The sequence below is a fragment of the Elgaria multicarinata genome, chromosome 6, assembly GCF_023053635.1.
Source record: "Elgaria multicarinata webbii isolate HBS135686 ecotype San Diego chromosome 6, rElgMul1.1.pri, whole genome shotgun sequence".
Lineage (NCBI taxonomy): Eukaryota > Metazoa > Chordata > Lepidosauria > Squamata > Anguidae > Elgaria > Elgaria multicarinata.
Window position 1 is genome coordinate 92645478 of NC_086176.1, and position 23412 is coordinate 92668889.

The following is a 23412-nucleotide window of genomic DNA, read 5'->3' on the forward strand; positions in this document are numbered from 1 at the left end:
GCTTTAGGAACCCTGCCATCTTGTCTTGACCAGATACAAAAGAGGGCAGGGCTCCTGCAGCTTTAACTGTTGTGATAAAGAGAGTTGGGGTTGTGGGAAATTCCCTTTTCTACAAAACTGTTAAAGATGCAGGGGCCCTGTCCTCTTTTTCATATGGTCGCCCTAACTTAATTCAGTTAGGGAAGGGAAAAGAGAATAAAATGTTCCATCTGCCTCACAGTGCCTGAAGGAGAGCAGTGTAGGTGCTTGGCAGTCCTCCCTTGGGAGACGGTTCCAAAGCTAAAGCACCCTAACCTGTGCAATGCAATCCTATGCATGTCCTTCAGGAACCACCTGCTTATCCTCTGAAGGTGGGGACAATCAGAGCAGAGCTCCTGAAAATGACCTCAGTTGCAGTGTCTTTACATAAATGCACCACTTCATACAATCCAGGGCTTCATACAATCTCTGCGGAGTCTCCCAAGCAATTGCTTTTATGCTTATTTGTGGGGGAGGGTATCAATTCCTCTCCCCTTCCAAAAAACAAACAAACAACCCCATCACTCTTAAACCACAAGGACTAAACATTAAAAAAAAACCCAAAAAAAAGCCAAGATTCTTCAACTTCTGTTATATCTCATGTGAACCTCATGAAATATTTGCTTGAATCATGTATTTCATACAACTGTCAAGAAAAGAGAGTGCGCGCACACGCACACACACACACACACACCCCTACCTTACCATGCTTCTATCAGACGTTCCTGAGAGCTATCCTGGGGCCCTTCCACACGCCGTAGTGAAGGCGCCTGCATGCGCCCCAACTACGGAGCCAAAACGATAGTGTGTACCAGCCTGAAGAGACAGAGGCGGAGGCGGCTGGGGAATCCGGGCGCATCTGCCGTCGCCGCTGCCGCCGCCCTCCTGCTGCCTGGGTAAGAGCGACCCGGGTCGGAGAGCTTGGCGGAAGCCGAGCTCTCCGACCCGGGTTGCTCTTACCCAGGCAGCAGGCAGCAGGAGGGCGGCAACGGCGGCGGAGGCAGACGCGCCCGGATTCCCCAGCCGCCTCCGTCTCTTCAGGCTGGTACACACTATCGTTTTGGGGCCGTAGTTGGGGCGCATGCACGCGCCTTCACTACGGCGTGTGGAAGGGCCCCTGGTAAACTGGCTGGCGTGAAGACACTTTTAGATAATCCCTCATTATTCATCTAAAGCAAATAATTCTTTGGCCACACCTTAGCAAAAGACGCTTAAATTGATATCCAAAAGATATTTGCCTAGTATCAACTGATAAACACAAGACATCTACTGGGAAAGTCTATGTAGAAATCAGAATAATCAAGGTGACACAATTAGGATTTCCTAGTTTAATGGCTTCTACATACAAAGCTGCACAGTACTCAACAACTCTCCAACATGAGAACAGTAGTTCTTTAATGAATTGGCTGATGGAAAATAAAGGAGGCAATCAAACTACACAGGACATTCACCATCTTAACATTAAACCAGAAGAAATTATAATTTCAAAGCATCTGATAATGTTTTTTTACCTTACACAAAAGATGCACAGTTCGTGTTCCAGGGGGCTGATGAGATTCAATTACTCTCCACAAGTCTATTCTCAAAGGAGCTATTAAAATTAAATTAAATAGAATTAAAAATATAAACACAAAACACATGAGCAGCCTATTCTTATAACCCCACCAAGATATAGCCACCACTATCTAGGGTGACCCTATGGAAAGGAGGACTTTTTATACTGTATTTTGTATTTGTGTTTTTAGACTGTTGGTTGTTTTATTATGGTTTTAATTTTTGTGAACCGCCCAGAGAGCTTTGGCTATTGGGCGGTATAAAAATGTAATAAATAAGTAAATAAATAAATAAATAAATAAATAGGACCGGGCTCCTGTGTCTTTAACAGCTGAATAGAAAGGGAATTTCAGCAGGTGTCATTTGTATGCATGCAGAACCTGGTGAAAATCCCTCTTTATCACAACAGTTAAAGCTGCAGGAGTATAGCTAGAGTGACGAGATACAAAAGAGTGCAGGGCAGGTGCTACACTGCTGTGACTGCATTAAGAGCTATCGGGAAAAGAGCTGGTAAATGTGAGACAGTGAGCTGTTTGGATCGTAGTTGGCCTGTTATAATAAAGACTAGGTCTAAGCCTAGTAGAAAAGTTGGGGAGGCATGTGAAGTAACAACCTCATGAAGATTATATTTTAAAATGGGATCCCAGAGAAAGTATATAGACCTCTTTTGATAATGCTGTAGAAGACTGGTCCACATATATTGAATGCCTTGAGCAGTAGTTTGCACTGCATGATACCCCGGAGGAAGTGCCTGCATTGCTAAAGATATCTGGGGTGGGGGAGGAGGTCGGACATATTGCTTGCTTTGCAGGTTGACATACGCAGAGAAGCCATGCTCCAACATCTTTGGCTGCAATTGTGTTTCTGCTACAGGAGCGTTTTGCATTTAAACCTTTTATCAGCTTAGGCTGATATACCAATTGCACCTTTATCTGTATGGAGATAGCCTAGCTACAGTTATCCATGCTCTCATAACCTCTCGTTTGGATTACTGTAACGCATTATACATGGGGCTGCCTTTGAAAACAGCCCAGAAACTTCAAATGGTACAAAACAGGGCAGCATGTTTTACTCATTCTGTTTGCTTCTTTGACTAGAAGAATAATATCACCCAATAGCCAAAGCTCTTTGGGCGGTTCACAAAAATTAAAACCATTCAAAGTATAAAACAACAGTAGGGTGACCATATGAAAAGGAGGACAGTATCTTTAACAGTTGCATAGAAAAGGGAATTTCAGCAGATGTCATTTGTATATATGGAGAACCTGGTGAAATTTCCTCTTCATCACCACAGTTAAAGCTGCAGGAGCTATACTAGAGTGACCAGATTTAAAAGAGGGCAGGGCATTTGCACCTTTAACTGCTGTGATGAAGAGGAAATTTCATCAGGTTCTTCATATATACAAATGACACCTGCTGAAATTCCCTTTTCAATACAACTGTTAAAGATACAGGAGCCCTGTCCTCCTTTTCATATGGTCACCCTACTGTTGTTTTATACTTTGAATGGTTTTAATTTTTGTGAACTGCCCAAAGAGCTTTGGCTATTGGGTAGTATAGAAATGCAATAAATAAATAAATAAATAAACGCCAGGAGACTGCAGAGAGATTTTGACTTCACAAGCATAACCAGCAAGAAGGGGAAAACTATTAAGTCTTAGTTAGCTGCATTCCAAAGGCTTGCAGAACACTGCAGTTTTGGGAAACATCTCATAAATGGCTCTAAGGGACTAACTGGTCTGTGGTCTCAGAGATTAAGCTTTTCAGAAATGCTGCCCCACTTGACCTAATCTATTCTGACCTTTAAGAAGGTCAGAAATTGCTACTTCTATGGAAGCTGCAGCCTGCAAGTCATACCCCACTCAAAAGTTACTTTATTCTTCCAGTCAAAGAAGCAAACAGAATCAAAAGGAATATGCATTGACTGTGGTAAGGCAGGACAAAAGATAATGGAATACTGTCTCCAAAGTACGACTCGCTGGCAGTATGGGGGGAAAGGACATAGAAGACACCTTAAACTATGGCTTTAACCATGGTGGTTAAGCCAGGAAGCCAGGCCATATTCAGAAGACATCTTAAACCACGTTTTAAACCATGGTAAATAAGTTGTTTTGCTTTATTCACCATAGTTAAAGCCATTGTTTAAGGTGTCTTCAGAATGGGGCCATTGTGTAGTTCTGCCATACAGAATAGAAGAGAAAGCGATACAAAGAAAAACTGGAAGGGCACCTCAAAATACATGCAGTAGAAACGGATGAAGCGAGTAAGGAGGGCTTAGGTACATTAACTATTGCTTGTGTGTGAGTGTCTTGGAAAAGAGATGGTGATAAAGAACCCATTATGGGTAACACCCATCATAGAGGTGAAAATGCTCAAGATGGAATTAGACACAGGTTTGGTTTCATCTGTTATTCCTCACGAAGAGTTTATTTTAAAAAATCAGCAACACACAGTTGAATGAAACAGGTATGATGCTGAAAGCATACAAGAGAAGAAGAAGAGAAGAGAATTCACTGAGAGTGTGCCCAATGGCAATGTGTAGAATGGTCAGAGTCATAACCTAGATCTGTATGCTGTACCCACAAAAGGGTCAGCACTGCTTGGACAAAGCTGGCTAAATAATAATAATAATAGAATGGAAATGGAAATTTATCAAGGCTCTTCAAGTACATCAGAGGTCCAGCTCACAAGAATAACTGACAGAATTCTTGTCTTAGGCCAATCCAGTTTTTTAATAGGGCATTGGACACCTGAGGCATATTAAGGCCAGCATCATGTTGACAGATGGAGCAAAACCCAAATTCGTAAAAGCCCGAGAGGTTCCACTTGCTATGAGAGAGGTAGAGAATAAAGAACAGGATAATATAGAAAGTATACAGTCGATTGGAGTGGGCAACACCTATTGATCCCATATATGGATCAGTATGAATTTCGGGTGAATTCAAAGTGACCTTTAACCCAGAGCTGAGAACAGAACACTACTCCTTGTTTCAAATTGAGGATATTTTGTTACTGCTAGCCAGAGAAAATAAATTAAGCAAACTGGATTTGGCACAGGCTTATTTTGAAATGGAAGTAGAGGAGATGTCACAGAAGTTTCTGACCATCAACACTGAAAAGGAATTGGTCTAATGTAAATGACTGGAACCATTTTTATAGAACCATTTTTTTCATCACAGAAATGAACTCACTATTGCCCAAGGCTGTCTAATGATGATCCTTTGACCCTATGAAGCTGCAAGTCAGAATTTCGGAAGAACTGCATGTAGAATAACTTCACATACTCAAGATAAAGCAGTGGCCAGGTGTTAAGTACGTTGGCCCAGGTATTAGACAAAAACTGCTCTGGCTGTCAGCAGGTACAAAATGCACCTAGATCTGCCCAATGGTTGCCCGGGAATGCACCCACCTGGATTTTGCAGGCACATTGCTTGGCATAATTTTTCAAGTAGTGATAGATGGATATTCCAAAGAGTGTCATCTAAAACTTGAGTGAGCATTATATGTACTCCCAGAAGTCATTTTGCTCAAACCAAGTTGTGTGTACAACTGGTAACAAACAATGGCCCCCAACTTGTTTTCCCATACTCCTTGATCCAATTCTGTAAATTCACTCTTTTTCTGTTGAGATCCAGCTAAGGAACAGCTAAACCAATTGTCTGTAAAGTGTCACAGACTGTAAAATACTACAGTATAAATGCCATTACTTTTTGTGATATTGAGAGAATTTATAAAAACAAAATAAAAAGAACTCTACTAATTTAAAACTTAAAAGCTTTATAAAACATGTCTACATTTTACTTGCCTTGTTCTTCTGTTGTTCCCATTTCCTTGTTACTCCATTCACTCCAGAATTCTGACTGCAAAAGACGACACCGAAGGGTAACAGTATAATTTGCAAAATCCCATAGACCATGGATATTAAAGAACTGGTCTTCTATTCTTTCCTCCATGTCAGCAATTTTAGTGTTCTAAAGATGGACAAAGCAACACATTTACTTCAAAGAATACACACACACACACACACACAATATATGGGTGAAAATGTGTAAATACAATCCTCTCCCTTCCCATCTAGCACAGGCACCATCATCCATATTCCTTCCACACCCCAGGGCAACTAAGATGGAAAATTTTGGTTGCCAAAAAAATGTCATGAATTCTTGGTCCCTTCACTTAAATGAGTGGCTTGCTAAGGTCTTGAAGATGACAAAAGTCTAAATTGATTGGTTACATGAGTCCTAGTGATAGCAAACTTAAATGGAGAGTTTTGGAACTAGCTGACCCTCCCTTATAATTAATTAATTAATTACATTTGTATACCGTCTAATAGCCCAAGTTCTCCGGGCGGTTCACAACAAATAAAACCACAAAATATAGCATAAAATACAATACAAAATTTAAAAGTTTAAAATTACACTTTGAAAGTAAAATCTAAATAAAACCTAGCAGCAATGCAGAGACTTAAAAGTATAATAAGCAATTTAAAACAAAACTAACAGACTAAAAAGCCTGGGGAGATAAATAAATAATCTTAATAAATTACACTGATATATACAAAAGCTCCTGAATCTAATAAATATTCCATGTTATTGGTTGATTACAGTGTTCTTAGTTAATTGTGTTTTGTACAATTACATTGTTTTGTAAATATTTATAATTGCATAGTTTATATAGATGTTTTAAAAAGGATTAGAAGGGAACAGCAATAATATATAGGAGTATGACTTCACTATTATATGTTACAACATGCCCTGCTTCCTGCAGTAATTACTAAACAACTACAGCTACAAACACTTGTATTACATATCAATATTATTTCCAAAGTGGCCTCATCACAACAGGCCTCCTTACCCCAGGAGTTATATCACTAGTATAGAAGGGGACCAAAAAGGAGGAACGGATCTCAGAGGTATTCTTTGCACTGAAATACAGCAAACTTCTTTGATGCCCCCCACTTGCAAATGACTGGGTTCAGACAACACCATAACCAATGTTAGTTTAAAAAGTCAATGGTTGGTTATTTAACCCATCATGGGTTATCGTGTTGTGTGAAGAGGGTTTTTTAACCAATGGTTGGTTACTTGGTCCAAATAACCAACGCTGTGCATAGTTGGCTATTTGAACTACCATTGGTTATCGTGTTTTGTGTTGGGCACAGTTATTTCCTCAGCCACCGTTTGTTATTTTGTCAGCAACAGAGTTGCAAGGCAAGAGTAGTCAAAATGGTGGATGCCGCTCTAGTCCAGTTGGCAGGATAGATTTTCAGCAGCAATGGCTGATGGGATACTAGCTGGAGGACTAAAGGAGGGAGAGTGCGGGAGATGAGTGAGTCAACTCAGTGCGGTCTAATAATCAACTCAACACTGATCCTAACCCACACCATGGTTGATTATTATCATGTTGTGTGGGGAGTATCCCCTAGATAAACAACTGTCGAGTTGATTATCACCTCACTATTGACTCTCACATTGTCTGAACGCAGCCAATAAGTCATCAGGGAAATGGAGACATAGCATTTCTGTACTGCCCCAACACAGAGAAGCACATTTGCAACCAAGAAGGAAAAGATTACTCTGACACAGAGTAATGAACATCTCTTGCTTGATTGGCTAAGAGGTGAGTCACATCCATTAGCATTTATTCTCGCTATCAATCAGTACTTTTTACTCGGAGTTCCTCCATGTGGTGTTTATTCTCTGCCCTTCCATTTTTCTGACCGTTTCCTTATTTATTAAATTTATTATTTATGTATTAAACATCTGTACCCTGCCATACATCATTAAGATCTCAGGGCGGTATCGTGCCGCTCTTTAGCCTAGTACTTATAAGTTGCCTAGCCTTTTTTTTTTTTAGACGCTTAATAAATATATTATAGACACTTAATAAATATATGAAAAATATGTCTTTGTGTCTTCCTTTCCAGTTGTTTTTACAGCAGCAAGCGCAGTAAAAAAATGATTAGTCACATGTGTAGCAGCCTATAAAGCGACCATTCTGTATGACAAAGGCCTCCTCCTAACTGTGCACTGGACCCTGATACAGCCAGGTAGACTTGCTATTCATCTTATCCTGTAATGAAGACAGAGTACTGGAGGGCATCACTCACTCAATGCACAATGCTACCATCCAAGAAACTGAACAAGAGTCCCCTCTGAACTAGAGGGCGCAGGTGGCATAAGTACAGATGGGCCTCTGGGACAGCTCCAGCATGGAGGACTCCTAGGAGGAGAATAAAGGCCCAATCCAAACTATCCACCCCAGTGCCAGGTTCCTCTTAAAATGGAGGCATGGGTGGAGGCAGACTACCTTACACCCTGTCAGGAGTTTCTCCCACATTTCTCCTCTTGCAGCTTGTGAGCTCCAAAAACAACTTATGCCCTCAGCAAGCAGAAGAGAAAGACTGGGGAATTCAGTCCAGAGGAGGAGCGAAGGAGGCAGGGGCTGAATCTTTCTTTGAAGATTTGAAATGTTCTGCCAATCAGTGAGCAGCTAGAGGCTAACTCCATACCTTTGGAGCTCATAGGGAGAAGTCAGGGGGAAATCCTGCTCCAACTGAGATTGTAAATAAACAAAATATGACAAAGGGTTTAGGAGTATGGTAGCCATGCCCTGGATTGACAGGGAAGTTGTGCAATATCAGACAACAAGGTACTGGTATACAAATGGTCACTATTTCAAGGATGGGAACCCTATTAGAATATCAACAAGATTGACAAGGAATGTGTACTATTAGGAGATCTGAACCTATTGAATGGGGAGTGAAGGGTGCCTTCATAAAAATATGTCCACTTACTCAAAATATGCCTGAACAGAATTTATCACAATATTTCTTATGTTTCTTGTACCTTGCCAGGAATTATGTGAGCTACAAAAATGGCTATTCAGTTAAGATTCAGCTTACCGAGTGGTTTTTTGATACACAGCTGTAGCGAATCTCGCAAATTGAATCCACAGTCTCAGGCATCTTACTAGGTCTTTTCCAGGAAACTCTTAGCATTTGCTTCTTCCCTGGAATTGGTTCTACTTTACTTATCAGTGGAGGATCGGACTTCACTGAAATTGAGAAACAAAGCTCTCGTGATTTCATATGATAAACACACATCCAATGTAATTCCAGTGAACCATTGCCCAGAGGGCTCTCTGAGCCACCCCAAAATCTGCCCTGGAGAAGCAGCCTTCTGGAGCAGATTTTGAGGGTCAAAGGGCAACAGCTGGGAGGAGGGGGAAACTGCCCACCAGTCCTACTGATGGAATGGTTTCTGTCAGTAGAACAACACAGCTGGATTCAATCCACTGGCAGCAGCAAAAGGGACTCTACTGTGACAGAGACGAGGTAGACTATGGGTCAGGCTACCCAGGGCTCCTAGTATTAGATCTTAGGGATCACAAAGCTGCCTGCCCCATTCATCTAGCACAAGAGTTGACTTCTGGAAACGTAAGGGTGTAGTTTAGTCTTGGGGCATCTAAAATTATGCTGACCATATGAAAAGGAGGACAGGGATCCTGTATCTTTAACAGTTGCATAGAAGAGGGAATTTCAGCAGGTGTAATTTATGTATGTATGCAGCACTTGCTGAAATTCCCTTTTCTATGCAACTGTTAAAGACACAAAAGCCCTGTCCTCCTTTTCATATGGTCACCCTACTAAAATGTTTTTAATTGGATCTGCAAGACCTACAAACTGAAACTTATTTAAGTGAGCACAATAAGCAGGGAGCTCTGACACCAAACCCTGTCAATTATTTATTTCATTTATTTATAGTATTTTTATCCCGCAACTCAGCCAAAAAGTCTCCCGGAACGGCTTACAATCAGTAAGTAAAGAAGATAGTCCCTGCTCTCAGGCTTACATTCTAAAAAAAGACATGAAACACAAAGAAAAAGGGATGGGGAAGGAAGAAAGGGGAAAGGAAAAAAAATTAAGGAGACTGTCCAGCAGGGCTGGTGGGAAGTTATTAAAAAATATAGCATTCAAACCATACTGAATTGGTTCAGTTTCAATTATGAGTCTAACAAAAGGCTCACAGTAGATCTGAGATTCTGACTGGGTTAGTCTGACACAATAGTCAACGGTTGATTAAATAGTCCACAATTGACTAAATAGTTCACTGTTGACTATTGTGTTGTCTGCGGGGCAAAAGCCAACGCTGATAATCAATGGTGTGCAGAGTTGATTATCTGCACAACCGTTGATTATTGTGACTTCTGTCAGGCTCTGTGGATTATTTCTTCTGCTTACAGAATCGCGAGGCAAGAGCGGCAGAAACCCCTGCCGCTCTTGCTCAGCGGAGCCCTTTAGGCAGGGGAAATAATCCTGTCCTAGGAAGCAGCTCCCCATGCACTTCCTGGGACAGGCCCATTAGTTTTGATGCCAAAATTGGACAGGTCGCATTGTAGAGTGATACCATCCCCGGACCAGGGATGGTATCCCTCTGCATTGCATGCTTGCCCATTAGTTTTGACACCAAAGCTGGAGAGAGCTGTCAGCATCAGCTCTCTCCGACCTCAGCTTCAAAACAAATGGGCAAGGAGCCCTGGTTCTGGCTGCAGCGCCCGTGGAGGGAAACGCATCACGGGCTCTACCGCAGCAACAATCAGTGGGCATTAAATTCAGCCCCAACTGGAACAATGGCTCTCAGTGACACTCCTGAGATGCAATGGTGCCAGAATTTTTTTTCTTTCACTTATCACTATGTCTTAAAAGAGCTTTTAACTGACTGTGTATTATTATTATTATTATTATTATTATTATTATTATTATTATTATTTCTTATCCGCCTCCATTTTGATCGAGGCAGAGAACAACAGTATAAATAAAATACATAAAACTGAATTAAGAACATAATATACATTGTTAAAACATCCTAAAAACATTCTAAAAACTTTCTAAAAACATCCTAAAATTCCCCTGGATAGGCCTTGCTGGAAGAGATCAGTCTTGATAGCTTTCTTGAATGCTAATAGACTGTCAAGTTGACAAGTCTCCTCTGGCAGACCATTCCACAGTCTGGGAGCAGCAGAAGAGAAGGTCCTCTGGGTAATATTTGTCAGCCTAACTTTGACTCAAACTTACTGTATACCCAGGGATTTAATTATTTTTTAAATCTACATTTGTATTTTTTTAAGGCTGATTGAAACAATTTTTATGCCTCTCAATTTTATCCTACTGATGTTTGATTTTTAAGTTGTTTTTATTGTACTGAATGTTTCGCTTTTATGGACACCACTCTGAATTCCTCTTGGGAATGACAGTGCGATTTATACATTTCAAAAGTAAAAATATTCTATCACTTGCACTCTTTCATCTCCTCAGTATACCAAAGAGCCAAACATCTTCAAGGGGTGATATTTATTTTATTTTATATTTATAAGCTATGTTTCCACCCTAAGGCCTAGAAAGTGGCTTATAACAATTTAAAATAGCTTCTAATCAGTCAATAAAATCAGTGAATAAAATCAGCAATAATTAAGGCACAAAACAGCAGGACCAAAGAGATAAGAGTTCAAAATTAACACATTAGGAGGCATAAGAAAATGAAGGGGAAAAAACTTACATTTGGTAAAGCTGTTTACAAATTAAATTTAACCCTATTGGTGTTCCATATCAGCTACATAGCACTATGAAGATTATAAAAAATATATATCCAGGGATGGAGAGAATCATGTGGCCCCATGATTCTAAAAGAAAATGCCAGGGAATGGACCTTGGAACAAATTATGGAACTATAGGCCAGCATTTTGAGTAGGCAAGTATAGGAGCATCTTATATCACAGTTCAAATGAGAACAGTCATATTAGTGAATAGTGTCAATCTGCATTAACAAAAATGGGGAAAGATTTCCAAGTGATAATTAAAGCTCTACAAAATCCACATCTGGTTTCTCTGCAAAAGAAACGTTTAGCTCTGTAGCAACAAAAAAAACTTGGGTAAGAACGGCTTGCCCAAGCATATAATCTCAGTCAGTGTTTATTGTATTTCTATTATAAATTGTTTATCGACTTACAAATTTCCCACGGTTCTTCTACAACATAGTAAGCCTCTTCTTCCCCAAACTGATTTTCTGCCTTTACTTTGACCTCAAATTTGATAGGCCCAATATTATAAAAAGAGCATGAGCCATTTTTGCTTTCGCAGGTTTCCTGTCTATTGAAAAATAATGCCAAGAGAAAATAGTAAATTAGTAACCATTCCCAAGGGGAGAACAGAAGTAATTAGAATTCTATATTTAGGATGGAAAGCTCCTTCTAGATTCAACACAATTCGGAGAACAGTACAAAATAAACTGTGCTCTTGATTTGTAACAATAATTACAAAAGTTGGACACTTTCAAGTCCCAGGAGGTGGGAGAGGTTTCAGTGTGGGAGAGAATGAAAGTGTTTGCTACTCCCTCACAGAAATGAATGGGATGGAAACATAGTGAGGTCAGACTAGATGTGATATGAATTAGGATCTCACACAGTTGTTGTAATTATTTTACTAACTGGTAACCCCACATGGTTGCTTCGAAAATTGGAAAAGCGTCAGTCTCGGAGGGGACATTGAACCCTCCCTTACTCCTCTTCCAAAAGAGCTATAATAAGTTCAAGCACCAGTGTGATCAAAGATAGAGCAAGGGAGAAAATATCATTTCCCCTCTTGCAGAGCACTACTTACAGTAGACATCTGAGACTAATAAGATTTAAAAAAAAAAAAAACCAAAGGAGATTGAAATCACATATCTCCCACATCAGGTCTAGTTAGACCTGGAGTAGCAGTGTAAAAATGCCCAGCTATTTACTAGCCAGAAGGCCCAGCCTTCCCCACTGCCTCTTGATGACCACTGGTAAGATTGTAGAGTATGTAGACCTTTTTCAGCCTGGACGCTAAATTCCATTTCAGAGAAGCTTTTGGATGGCTGCATTCCAGTGGTGGGTGGGCCAACAGCAAACGTGAGCAGGACCACAGAATTCAACCCCTGCAACGTCCATTACAAGTTTATAGTGAAGGCATGTCTACTCAGAAGTAAGCAGAACAAGCCTTTGTAGGACAAGGCTCAGAAGTAAGCCAGACTGTATCACTCAGCAGTATTTTCGAACAGCATTTCTATTCAGAAGCATGATCATGTCCACTCACAAGTAAGCAGGGCAATCCAGAAGGTAGAACTGGATCATTTAGCAGCTTCCTCCCTAGGCTCTGGGCCCATCCCCTTTGCCCCACAGGGAAAAGCTTTCATCGCCAATCGACTGAGAAAATCTTTCACCTCCATGGCAGAGTGGACGGGGCCAGCGGAAGGAATTATCATGCGGGATAAAAGAAGTCCCTGGGCCTGATAAGGTCCACAGGGCACAGGTTTCTCATCCACCTTAGTCAGCTTGGGCTCATAGCAACTGCAACTACAGCCTCTTGCTGCACATTCCTGGCCATGTTTCCCCAATTAAAAATAAACATTATTATTTGTGTTGTCAGTCCAGAAAGAGTATACAGACAGAGATTTCTAGGGTGAATATAGGCAATGGTTTTTAAAAGAGGTAAAGGTGATGTAGTAAGAGACATCAGTCTCTCAAGCATACATATTAATTAACTTTGTGCCTTTGATCAAACAGTTTTGGCAAGCTTTTGAAGCATTAATAAAACTTGCAAAGGCTGAAAACAAATTTGTCCGTGGGCTAAGTGTGAAGTGTCATGGGCTTCAATGTTTCTATTATATCATTTTCCACTCTGGGGGGGAAAGGTATAGCTATTTGCAGTCTCAGCCAATGGCCAGTAATGTGCAGGTATTAAAAGAAAGGTATCAAACAGAAAATGCACATGGTTAGATATTTGATGTATGAAACATATAAGCAATATCCATTTTCAAGAAAGGAAGTTACATAGCAAAAACAAAAATAGTCTTGTGATACCCTTAAAATACATTTATTTTGGAATAGACTTCAATGGAGAAGAATCATAGAACAGTAGAGTTGGAAGGGGCCTATAAGGCCATTGAGTCCAACCCCTGCTCAGTGCAGGAATCCACCTCAAAGCATACCCATCAGATGATTGTCCAGCTTCCTCTTCAGTGCCTCTAAAGAAAAGAGTAAAACAATGTAATCAGAAAGAAATGAAATACAAGATTTATTTTATAAATTTTCTACCTTGCCTTTCAATCTCCTAAAGAGCTTCCAGATTAAAAACACAAAATATAATGCAAATAATGAGATAATACAGTACATCAATGTAGGGAGCAATCCTATGGCCACTAAACACTGTCTAGACGGCCATAGGAAGTTTTGGTTCCTGGGAACCGCTCACCCGCACCCCTCCCCATCACCTTGTAGCTGGCGCAGTTCTCTCCCCACCAACTGCTACTCCACACTCAGGAACAGAGTGCAGAGAGGCCACAAAGGGGGCGTGGCCAGGAGGGGAGAAGACTGTGGAAGCTCCTTTACGAAGTTTCCTGTCTGCTGCGGGGCCTCCCCTTCAACAGCTGTGAAGCTCCCCAGATAGATGCTTGTAATTGACTATCTAGCACAAACTGCAGGGAGGGCGGAGCATGGAGGAGAGGATTCCCTCCATGCTTCCATCCGCCCTGCACTAGATAGTCACTAGCCTCCAAGTTCAAAGGATTATGACTATCCCAATCGGATTGTGCTCTGAGAAAGCTGGGGAGGCCTAATTGCACCCTAAGAGTGTCTGGGGTGCCAGCGGATATTTCGGATTTCTGAATCTGAGGCCTGAGACAGTGCTCCTACCTTAAACTCTGGAGTCTGACCTCCCTGTCCCCTTCCCCTTGCAGTCCACGAGAGAACCGCACTGGCTGACTCATGGATGGAAGGGAAAGGAGGCATGCTGGTGGGAGGGGGGACGGCTTACACTGTATCCCCAGGACTCCCCAGCGTCCTTCCCTTTCCCACCCCAACACCTCAGCTAGATGGGCAAAATGCCTGTCTAACTAAACTGCAGAGCAGGAGGCTGCTTGAGACTTATGAATATCAAGAGCAGATCAAATAGGAATGCATCCTAAATCATTAAACAGTAGCATGCCTGTGACAATTGCATTAAAGCTATATGAATGTAAAATATGCACAGTGGCCATGCAAAAAACAGTACTGATGTTAACATCAATGTCCTGGCATTAGTAAGTTAATAAACACCTGCACTAGGATAAAAGCCTGTTTTCACAATTCAGACCGCTGGTGATAGAATTGAACTTCTTAATAATTTGCAATTCAGCAGTGTCATGCTAGAGCCTCCCTTAGAAGCTCCTTTATTCAGTAATGGACACTTTAATGTCAGTAACTGCATATCTTGAGAGGTTCAAAGTTCTCTCACATATTTCTGAATATTGTCCTTTCTGATGTAAGATTTGGGTCCATTTATTATTTTGCACAGAGTGACCTGTTTTTTTCCTATGTAGAATGCAGAAGGGTGTTACTGGCAGATGAGAGCATATGTCACGTTGGAAAGTGAGCAGGTAAATGAATCCTTGATGCTGTGGTCAATATTCTGAATGTTGCCCAAATAGATACAGAGCTTTATCACACCAGCATTATACTGTGCAATCACTGAGAATTGCATGCAAAGGATTCCGAAGTTTTCCAGCTTATAATCTGCTTTTATTGTGAAGTACTCCCATGCATCCTGCTTTAATTGAGCTATAAAAGCAAAAGACTCGCCATATTTTGATACTAGTTTTCGAGCGTATCATCCGAGCGGCCACTGGGCGTAGAAGCAGGATTTGAAGAAAAATTAAACAAATGCTTACAACTGCGTAAGCTTTAAAGATAAAGACATCAAAATTGGCACAGTAATAGATATTAAGGAGAGCTTTAAGCATACCAAATTTGAATCAGATTGGGTCATCCATTGATTTTAATGATTTTTTTACATTTCCCCCCTTAAACCCATTTTCTGGTATGCAAAGGATCTTGCCGTCCGGTAGCAACAACAACAACAACGCCGACAGCGTAGCACTGTAGGGATAATTCGAGGGAAACAGGTACATGGGATGAAGCTAACAGTGACATCTGGGCTTGTTGCTTGATCTGGTCCCTGTGTTTGTGTCTGTTGAGTAGCTGTTTTAGAGCTCCTCAGTCTTAATCACTGGCCTGATAACTGGTGACCAAGGTGTTTCAAATTCTAGAGCAACTCATGTCGGACATTCTACTCTACACATCAGCAGCCCATCCATCCCCAAGTATTCTTTTGTATGAACCAACACAACATGTTAACTATGCAATCATGGATATAGCTGACAACAACAGTCATGACTGAAAAGCACTTTTTCTCCAGGAATAGTCATGGTAATTGGTACTAGCTATGTCTGTAACTACCCAATTCACTTGCTACATTTGTCCATGAAAATGCATATCTGTAAAGTAAAGCATTTATTAATCACCTCTTCATAAAACATTAATAGCCAATCACTTACATTGTTTTAATGAAAGTGTAATTTGTTTCAGTGTGTATTTCTCTTGCAGGAGTCCAGTTGCATGTAAGAGTCCTATTGTCATAATATATGCAGGAAATATTTCCAGGTTTTTGTGGCCGATCTATAGTCAAGAGAAACAAAAGAACAGATACTTCACACATTTGTGCAGCCAGTTTCCCATTGTAAAAAGGCAAGTGTATTGTAGTAGTCAAATCGGGCCATTCACAAGAAAGAGCTTTATTCCAAGAATAAGAATAATAAAAAAAAACCACCCAAGGTTGAACCACTTTCCATTAAAGGATGTTTTCCTGATCTAAGTAATTTTTCTTTAAAAATAAACAAGTGAAAAACACAATACATAACACTACTGGTGGCAAAACAAACTACTCTAATTATATATACAGAATGCCACGTCTTCCCTGTAAAAGGTTTTTTATTGATTTGACATCAATCACCCCTACACTGCAACATGAGGGTGTCAAGATCCCCACTTACAGCACTTAGAGAGGACCTATTAAAAAGAATGGGACTTCTAACTGAAGTCCCATTCCTTTCAATGGGTCTCGTCTAAGATCCATTGGATGGGTCTTAGAATAGACCCATAACATTAGCAGAAGTTGTTTTGGGGGGCAGGGGAAACTGGCACAGAAGTATACCACGAAGAAAAGAGTCTAAATCGTAGATTCTCCACAACAGAAAATTAGAAAGCTTTAAACTGTTGCTTAATCTCCATCATGCCAAGGAAGGTAAACAGCAGGTTTGCTTAGTGCCTCATCCTAACAATATTTACTTAAAAGTAAATACCAATGGTTTCAATATAATTTTCTTCCAAGATACTTTGCTCAAGATTACGACATAACAGTAAGAAGTATACAAAAGTTTCAACTTACCTGCTAAACAGAATCCACAAAGCAGTGTCAGGGTCCATAGCAAAAAATAGAACATTTTATTTAAAATACTTTTGGCTTGGAAGCAACTGCTGTAACAAAATAAAGATATTATTAATATTAGAAAAGAGTCAGTTCTCCTATATTATTTGAATTATACCCCACCTTTCCAACAAAAAATGGTGTGCAGGTACATTTCTATCTGGCTAAATAATTAAATATTATAATTTATAATGAAAAACAAATAGTTTTATGGGTCTCTCTTCTTAGCTACATTTCCAGCTGGAAGATATGGGGGGGGGGGAAGCGGAAGGGAATCCACTTACCCTACCCTGTGCCTGTTTGCATTCTCTTCCCCTCCTTATTGTTTCATTATGATTTTATTAGAATGTAAGCCTATGCGGCAGAGTCTTGCTATTTACTGTTTTACTCTGTACAGCACCATGTACATTGATGGTGCTATATAAATAAATAATAATAATAATAATAATAATAATAATAATAATAATAGATAATATAGAGTTTTGCTGACATAATGACGCTTCAATATATTTCAGGTTTGAGCCCTGAAAATAGCTTCAAATGTTGATGCTCAAGTCTTTTGTCTCTATAAATGAGCTGCATCACACCAGCAGTTTAACACACTCTTGCCACATCTGGTATCTGGTATTGCAGCACAGGACTCACATGATGTCATCCCTGTCCTGCACCCATCTCGCCTCTTTTCCCTTTGTTCTATGTATTTTTTTTGGTGTGGGGAAGTCTGGATTATTTTCCCCAAGTGGATTTAATGCACCCTTAAGCCTCCGCGTATTGCTGTCCTCTCGCTTTTCCCTTTGTTAGGGACATGTGCTTTGAATGGAATATTGCTGATGAAAGAGGAGGGCGGAATTTCATTCTGTTGTTTTCAGCCCAGCACTCCAGCCTATCAAGATCACTTTGAAGTTTGTTTCTGTCTTCCAGGTATTAGCTATCCCACCTAATTTGGTGTCATCTGCAAATCTGATAAGCATTCCCTGCACCTCCTCATTCAAATCATTAATAAAAATGTTGAAAAGCACTGGGCCCAGGACTGAGCCCTGTGATCCCCAGTTTGAGAAGGCACCATTGATAAGCACTCTTTGAGTCCGATTCTGCAGCCAACTGTGAATCCACCTAATAGTTGTTCCATCTAGCCCACTTTTAGCTAGTTTGTTAATCAGAATATCATGGGGCACTTTGTCAAAAGCTTTGCTGATTAGCATTAGTAGCCTGGCACCTTTGGATGGAAATTTTACACCTAAGTTTTCACTGTGACTAAGGTAGCCTGTCAGGATTTTTTGTTTTACTTTTCCTTCCCAGTGAAAGAAATGGGAGGGAATTACACTGCATCACCTCCAGGTCTGGTGTGGTTTGGGAGCCTTTGGGGGGAGGTTTTAGAGGAATAAGGGGATTTAGGGACCTGTGGATCCAGGCCTTCCCCCAACATACCCTGTTTTGACCCACAACAGTGGACTTTTCTGTCACTGAGCCAGGGAATCCCTCCCTCCCAGCGGAGAACTGCTCCACCCTCCTCTTTTGTTAGTGAGACCGCCCTTGCACACGTACACCCCCAACAAAGAACGGGATGGTCAGATAGAACACAAGGACAGCAATACACTGGAGGGGGGAACACATTTATTTCTCAGGAAGGGGGGGGGGAAACAGACTTTCCCCACTCCAAAAAGAAACAAAACATGGAGGGGAAGAGATGAAATGAGTGCAGGACAGGGACGATGTCGTGTGAGTACCGGGCTGCAAAACCGAATACCCGGCATGGTGAGCGTGCAATAAATTGCTGGTGTGATGGAGCCCGAAAAGAGAGGAGAGAGAGAAGAGCCAGAGGGAAAGGGGGAGAGAAAGAATGAGGAATCAGAGGGAGATGACCAGAAGGAAGGAAAGAAAGAGGTCACGGGTGGGGGGGGGGGGAGAAAAGAAAGAAAGAATAGCCAGAGAGAGAGAGGAGAGAAAAACTAGAGAGAGAAAAGAAGAACCAGAGAGCAAAGCCAAGGAGAGGGAGAAAGAGAGAGAGAGGCCAGAGAAAAGAAGGGGGAAAGAAGGAACTGAAAGAGAAAACAACAAACAAATGACCAGGGCAGGGGAGAGAGAATGAAAGGGCATGGGGAAGGAAGGAAGGACGAACCAGGGGAGATGGAGAGAGTGAGGGAAGGAGGGAGGGAGGGAAGGGAAGAAAGGAGACAGAAAGAGAGAAGAAAGAAAGAACCAGAGAGAGAGAGAGAGAGTCCAGAGAAAGGAAGGGGGGGAAGAAAACAACAAAGAAATGACCAGGGAAGGGGGGAGAGAGAGAAAGGGCATGGGGAAGGAAGGAAGGAAGAACCAGGGGCAGAGAGGTAAGAAAAGAGCCAGAAAGAGAAAAAGAGGGAGAGAGAGAGAGCAGAGTGGGCAGCATACACACACAAACACAGGTACCCGAGGGGAGGCACTAATATTTCTGTGACTGGGGCCCCCTCTACAATAGTCAAACTGTGGTGTTGCCCAGGGCACTTTTTTTTAAAATGCCAAATGTCCTCACAAGCCCAAAAGGTTGGAAAACTCTACTGCAGAGATTTGTTTGACTTGTTTTACCAACAAACAGCGAAACTCCTCCAGTTATGTCAAGATCCCCCATATAAACATCTCTAAAAATGGGGTGCGTCTTAGAATCATGGGTGTGTCTTAGGGGTTTTTTTCTGTTGGAGGTACTGAAATTAGTGTGCGTCTTACAATCGAAGAAATACGGTACTATACAATATGAATCAAATACGTAAGAACATAAAAAGAGCCAATTCTTAAAATCTGCCCCAGTACTCAAATCTGCTGTCACATCTGCAAATAAATATACACAACTCATCCAGGTCACATGAGCAATAGAACATGAGAACAAATACACATGAGGCCTCTTGTAGGAAGTGGAGGAAAATCATAAAGTTGCCATTCATAGTTACCATCAGTTCTGGAGAGTTGGTTGCTCCTCATTTGCCCTGTTCAGTATTTGGGGGAAGAGGCAGCTGATTTTATCAACTTCCAACGGAAACAATTTACAGCAGCTTTTGCCAATTTGGGGAAGCTGGCAGTGAGATTATGGGAGTTGTAGTCCAACAAATCTGAAGAGCAACGGGTCAGGGAAGGATGATTTACACACTGAGCTGAGGAACATTAAGTGATGCACATACAAATCAGGCTAAAAGCCAGGTAAAGCCTCACCTGTCAAAACGTCCTTAGAAGATTTTTCATAATTGCTTGGAGGATGGTTCAAGGCCTGAACACTAGAAGTAACAAATTATGGCACCATTTGCGCAAGTCACAACATAGACACTGCTTGAACTGTGCTCCCTGAAGCGTCCTCAGAAGGAACATCAAGAATCCGCAGTCCCTTAAAGGATATGACCAAGACTGAAAATTAATACTGGTCTACGCCAGGTTCGAAGCCCCCTCAGATAACGTCCAGATTGAGAGAGATGCAATACTGCCACGACAACGCCAAAACTGGGACATGGTGTAAACATATTGGTTGGTTTGCTCGGTTTTTAAGTCTTGACAGCGAGAGGGAAAAGCGTGACTGGGAACGGAAAGAAAAAGAGAAGAAAAAGTGCGACTAGTTCCAACAATCAAATCGCACATGAGGGAACTTAAGTAACCAAAGGGGAGGAGAAACGCAAGAAAGGGCGGGAGGGGGGAGAGAGAGAGAGCGAACATGACATTCCTTTTCGGTTTAAACAACTCGCAGGAAATGAGTAATAACTACTTCTAGCGAAGTTGAAAAGAGGCGCTTTGGACGTGGGAGGGAGAGCAACGGGATGGCCTCCCAACTCGCATCGTGGACTGGGATGAACGACGCAGGGAAATCTCCTTCAGAGGTTAGTTAAGAAGCCAGCCAGCCACTGACCGACCGACCCATCCACCCTCCCCGCCTCGAGCGCTCACCTCAAGGGCCAGAGCTGCGCCCGTCGTCCACACAGCGGCCAGGAGAAAGCGCGGCGCTCCCCTCTACTTCTCCTTCTTTCCTTCTTGAATTGACGACGCTGCGCTTCCCGCCTCCGTCTCCTGGCACCGCCCAGCATATTCCGCTCCCTCACACACGCTTCCCGGGGATGTGAAATCTCTGGGGTTTCCAGCTTATCGACTAGGCGCTTTTGGCTAAAGATCACCTATTGTCCGAGTTGGCATTTGGGGGTGGGTGGGGGGGTGGACGGTGGACGGAAGGATCCTTCTACTCTAACACTGTTCACACAGTGGCCAACCAGCTGTCGACCAGGAACCCACAAGCAGGACGCGCTGCAGCAGCACACACACACCCATGTTCCCCAGCAACTGGTGTCTGAATGGTTTTAATTTTTGTGAACCGCCCAGAGAGCTTCGGCTATTGGGTAGGATAGAAATGCAATAAATAAATAGAATCATAGAATAGCAGAGTTGGAAGGGGCCTGCAAGGCCATCAAGTCCAACCCCCTGCTCAATGCAGGAATCCACCCTAAAGCATCCCTGACAGACGGTTGTCCAGCTGCCTCTTGAAGGCCTCTAGTGTGAGAGAGGCCACAACCTCACCAGGCAACTGATTCCATTGTTGTACTGCTCTAACAGTCAGGACGTTTTTCCTGATGTCCAGCCAGAATCTGGCTTCCTTTAACTTGAGCCTGTTATTCCGTGTCCTGCACTCTGGGAGGATCGAGAAGAGATCCTGACCCTCCTCTGTGTGACAACATTTCAAGTATTTGAAGAGTGCTATCATGTCTCCCCTCAATCTTCTCTTCTCCAGGCTAAACACGCCCAGTTCTTTCAGTCTCTCTTCATAGGGCTTTGTTTCCAGACCCCTGATCATCCTGGTTGCCCTCCTCTGAACACGCTCCAGCTTGTCTGCGTCCTTCTTGAATTGTGGAGCCCAGAACTGGACGCAATACTCTAGATGAGGCCTAACAAGGTCCGAATAGAGAGGAACCAGTACCTCACGTGATTTGGAAGCTATACTTCTATTAATACACCCCAAAATAGCATTTGCCTTTCTTGCAGCCATATCACACTGTTGGGTCATATTCAGCTTGCCATCTACAACAATTCCAAGATCCTTCTCGTTTGTAGTATTGCTGAGCCAAGTATCCCCCATCTTGTAACTGTGCCTTTGGTTTCTATTTCCTAGATGTAGAACTTGGCATTTATCCCTATTAAATTTCATTCTGTTGTTTTCAGCCCAGCACTCCAGCCTATCAAGATCACTTTGAAGTTTGTTTCTGTCTTCCAGGGTATTAGCTATCCCACCCAATTTGGTGTCATCTGCAAATTTGATAAGTGTTGCCTGCACCTCCTCATCCAAATCATTAATAAAAATGTTGAAGAGCACTGGGCCCAGGACTGAGCCCTGCAGTACCCCACTCGTTGCCTCTCCCCAGTTTGAGAAGGTTCCATTGATAAGTTCCATTGATAAGTTCCATTGAGTCCGATTCTGTAGCCAACTGTGAATCCACCTAATAGTTGTTCCATCTAGCCCACTTTTAGCTAGTTTGTTAATCAGAATTTCATGGGGCACTTTGTCAAAAGCTTTGCTGAAGTCAAGATATATGACATCCACAGCATTCCCACAGTCCACAAGGGAGGTTACCCGATCAAAAAATGAGATCAAATTAGTCTGACAGGACTTGTTCCTGACAAATCCATGTTGGCTTCTAGTGATCATCGCATTGATTTCAAGGTGTTTACAGATAGACTTCTTTATAATCTGCTCCAGAATTTTCCCAGGGATGGATGTCAGACTGACTGGTCTGTAGTTCCCAGGTACCTCCTCTTTGCCCTTTTTGAAGATAGGGACAACGTTAGCCCTCCTCCAGTCATCCAGCACCTCACCCGTCTTCCATGATTTTGCAAAGATAATAGACAAAGGTTCTGAGAGTTCTTCCGCTAGCTCCTTCATTACTCTAGGATGCAGTTCATCGGGCCCTGGAGATTTGAACTCATTCAAGGAAATTAGGTGTTCTTTGACCATTTGTTTATAATCTCAAATTGCAATCCTGGCCCCTCAACTTCTGCTTCACTTTCTCCCAGGGGGTCATAGACCCGCTTTTGGGAGAAGACTGAGGCAAAATAGGAATTGAGCACTTCAGCCTTTTCTTTGTCATCTGTTATCAATTTGCCATCCTCATTAAGCAGTTGAACCACCATTTCTTTCCTCTGTCTTTTAGTACTCACGTATCTGAAGAAAGCCTTTTTATTTCTTTTAGCATCCCTCGCTAATCTCAGCTCATGCTCAGCTTTAGTCTTCCTGACGCCATTTCGGCACTTCTGTGCCATCTGTCTGTACTCTTCTTTTGTAGCCTGGCCTTCCTTCCACTTCCTATATGTATCCTTTTTTTGTTTTCAGGTCATCTCTAAGCTTTTTGTGGAGCTCATTGGTTTCCTCTGTTGTCTTCTATCTTTTCTCCTGGTTGGAATTGTTTTTAACTGTGCCTTTAAAATTTCCTTTTTTAAATACTCCCACCCATCCTGCACTCCTTTTCTCATTAGGCTCACATGCCATGGGACATTACTTATCATAGTTCTGAGTTTATTAAAAT

General features: G+C 41.9%; 1 protein-coding gene across 1 annotated transcript in view; it reads right to left on the reverse strand.

Moving 5' to 3' along the window:
- Positions 1 to 20392, reverse strand: part of IL31RA (interleukin 31 receptor A) — a 35768-nt gene extending 15376 nt beyond the window's left edge. The window contains exons 1-8 of the mRNA XM_063128780.1: positions 20075 to 20392; positions 16856 to 16944; positions 15966 to 16086; positions 13584 to 13619; positions 11580 to 11719; positions 8477 to 8628; positions 5378 to 5543; positions 1530 to 1609 (exon numbers count right to left, since the gene is read on the reverse strand). Coding sequence (XP_062984850.1) covers positions 1530 to 1609; positions 5378 to 5543; positions 8477 to 8628; positions 11580 to 11719; positions 13584 to 13619; positions 15966 to 16086; positions 16856 to 16910 — 750 coding nt within the window. The 5' untranslated portion in view covers positions 16911 to 16944; positions 20075 to 20392. The remainder of the gene's footprint in view (positions 1 to 1529; positions 1610 to 5377; positions 5544 to 8476; positions 8629 to 11579; positions 11720 to 13583; positions 13620 to 15965; positions 16087 to 16855; positions 16945 to 20074) is intronic.
- Between the last annotated feature and the right edge of the window lie 3020 nt (positions 20393 to 23412).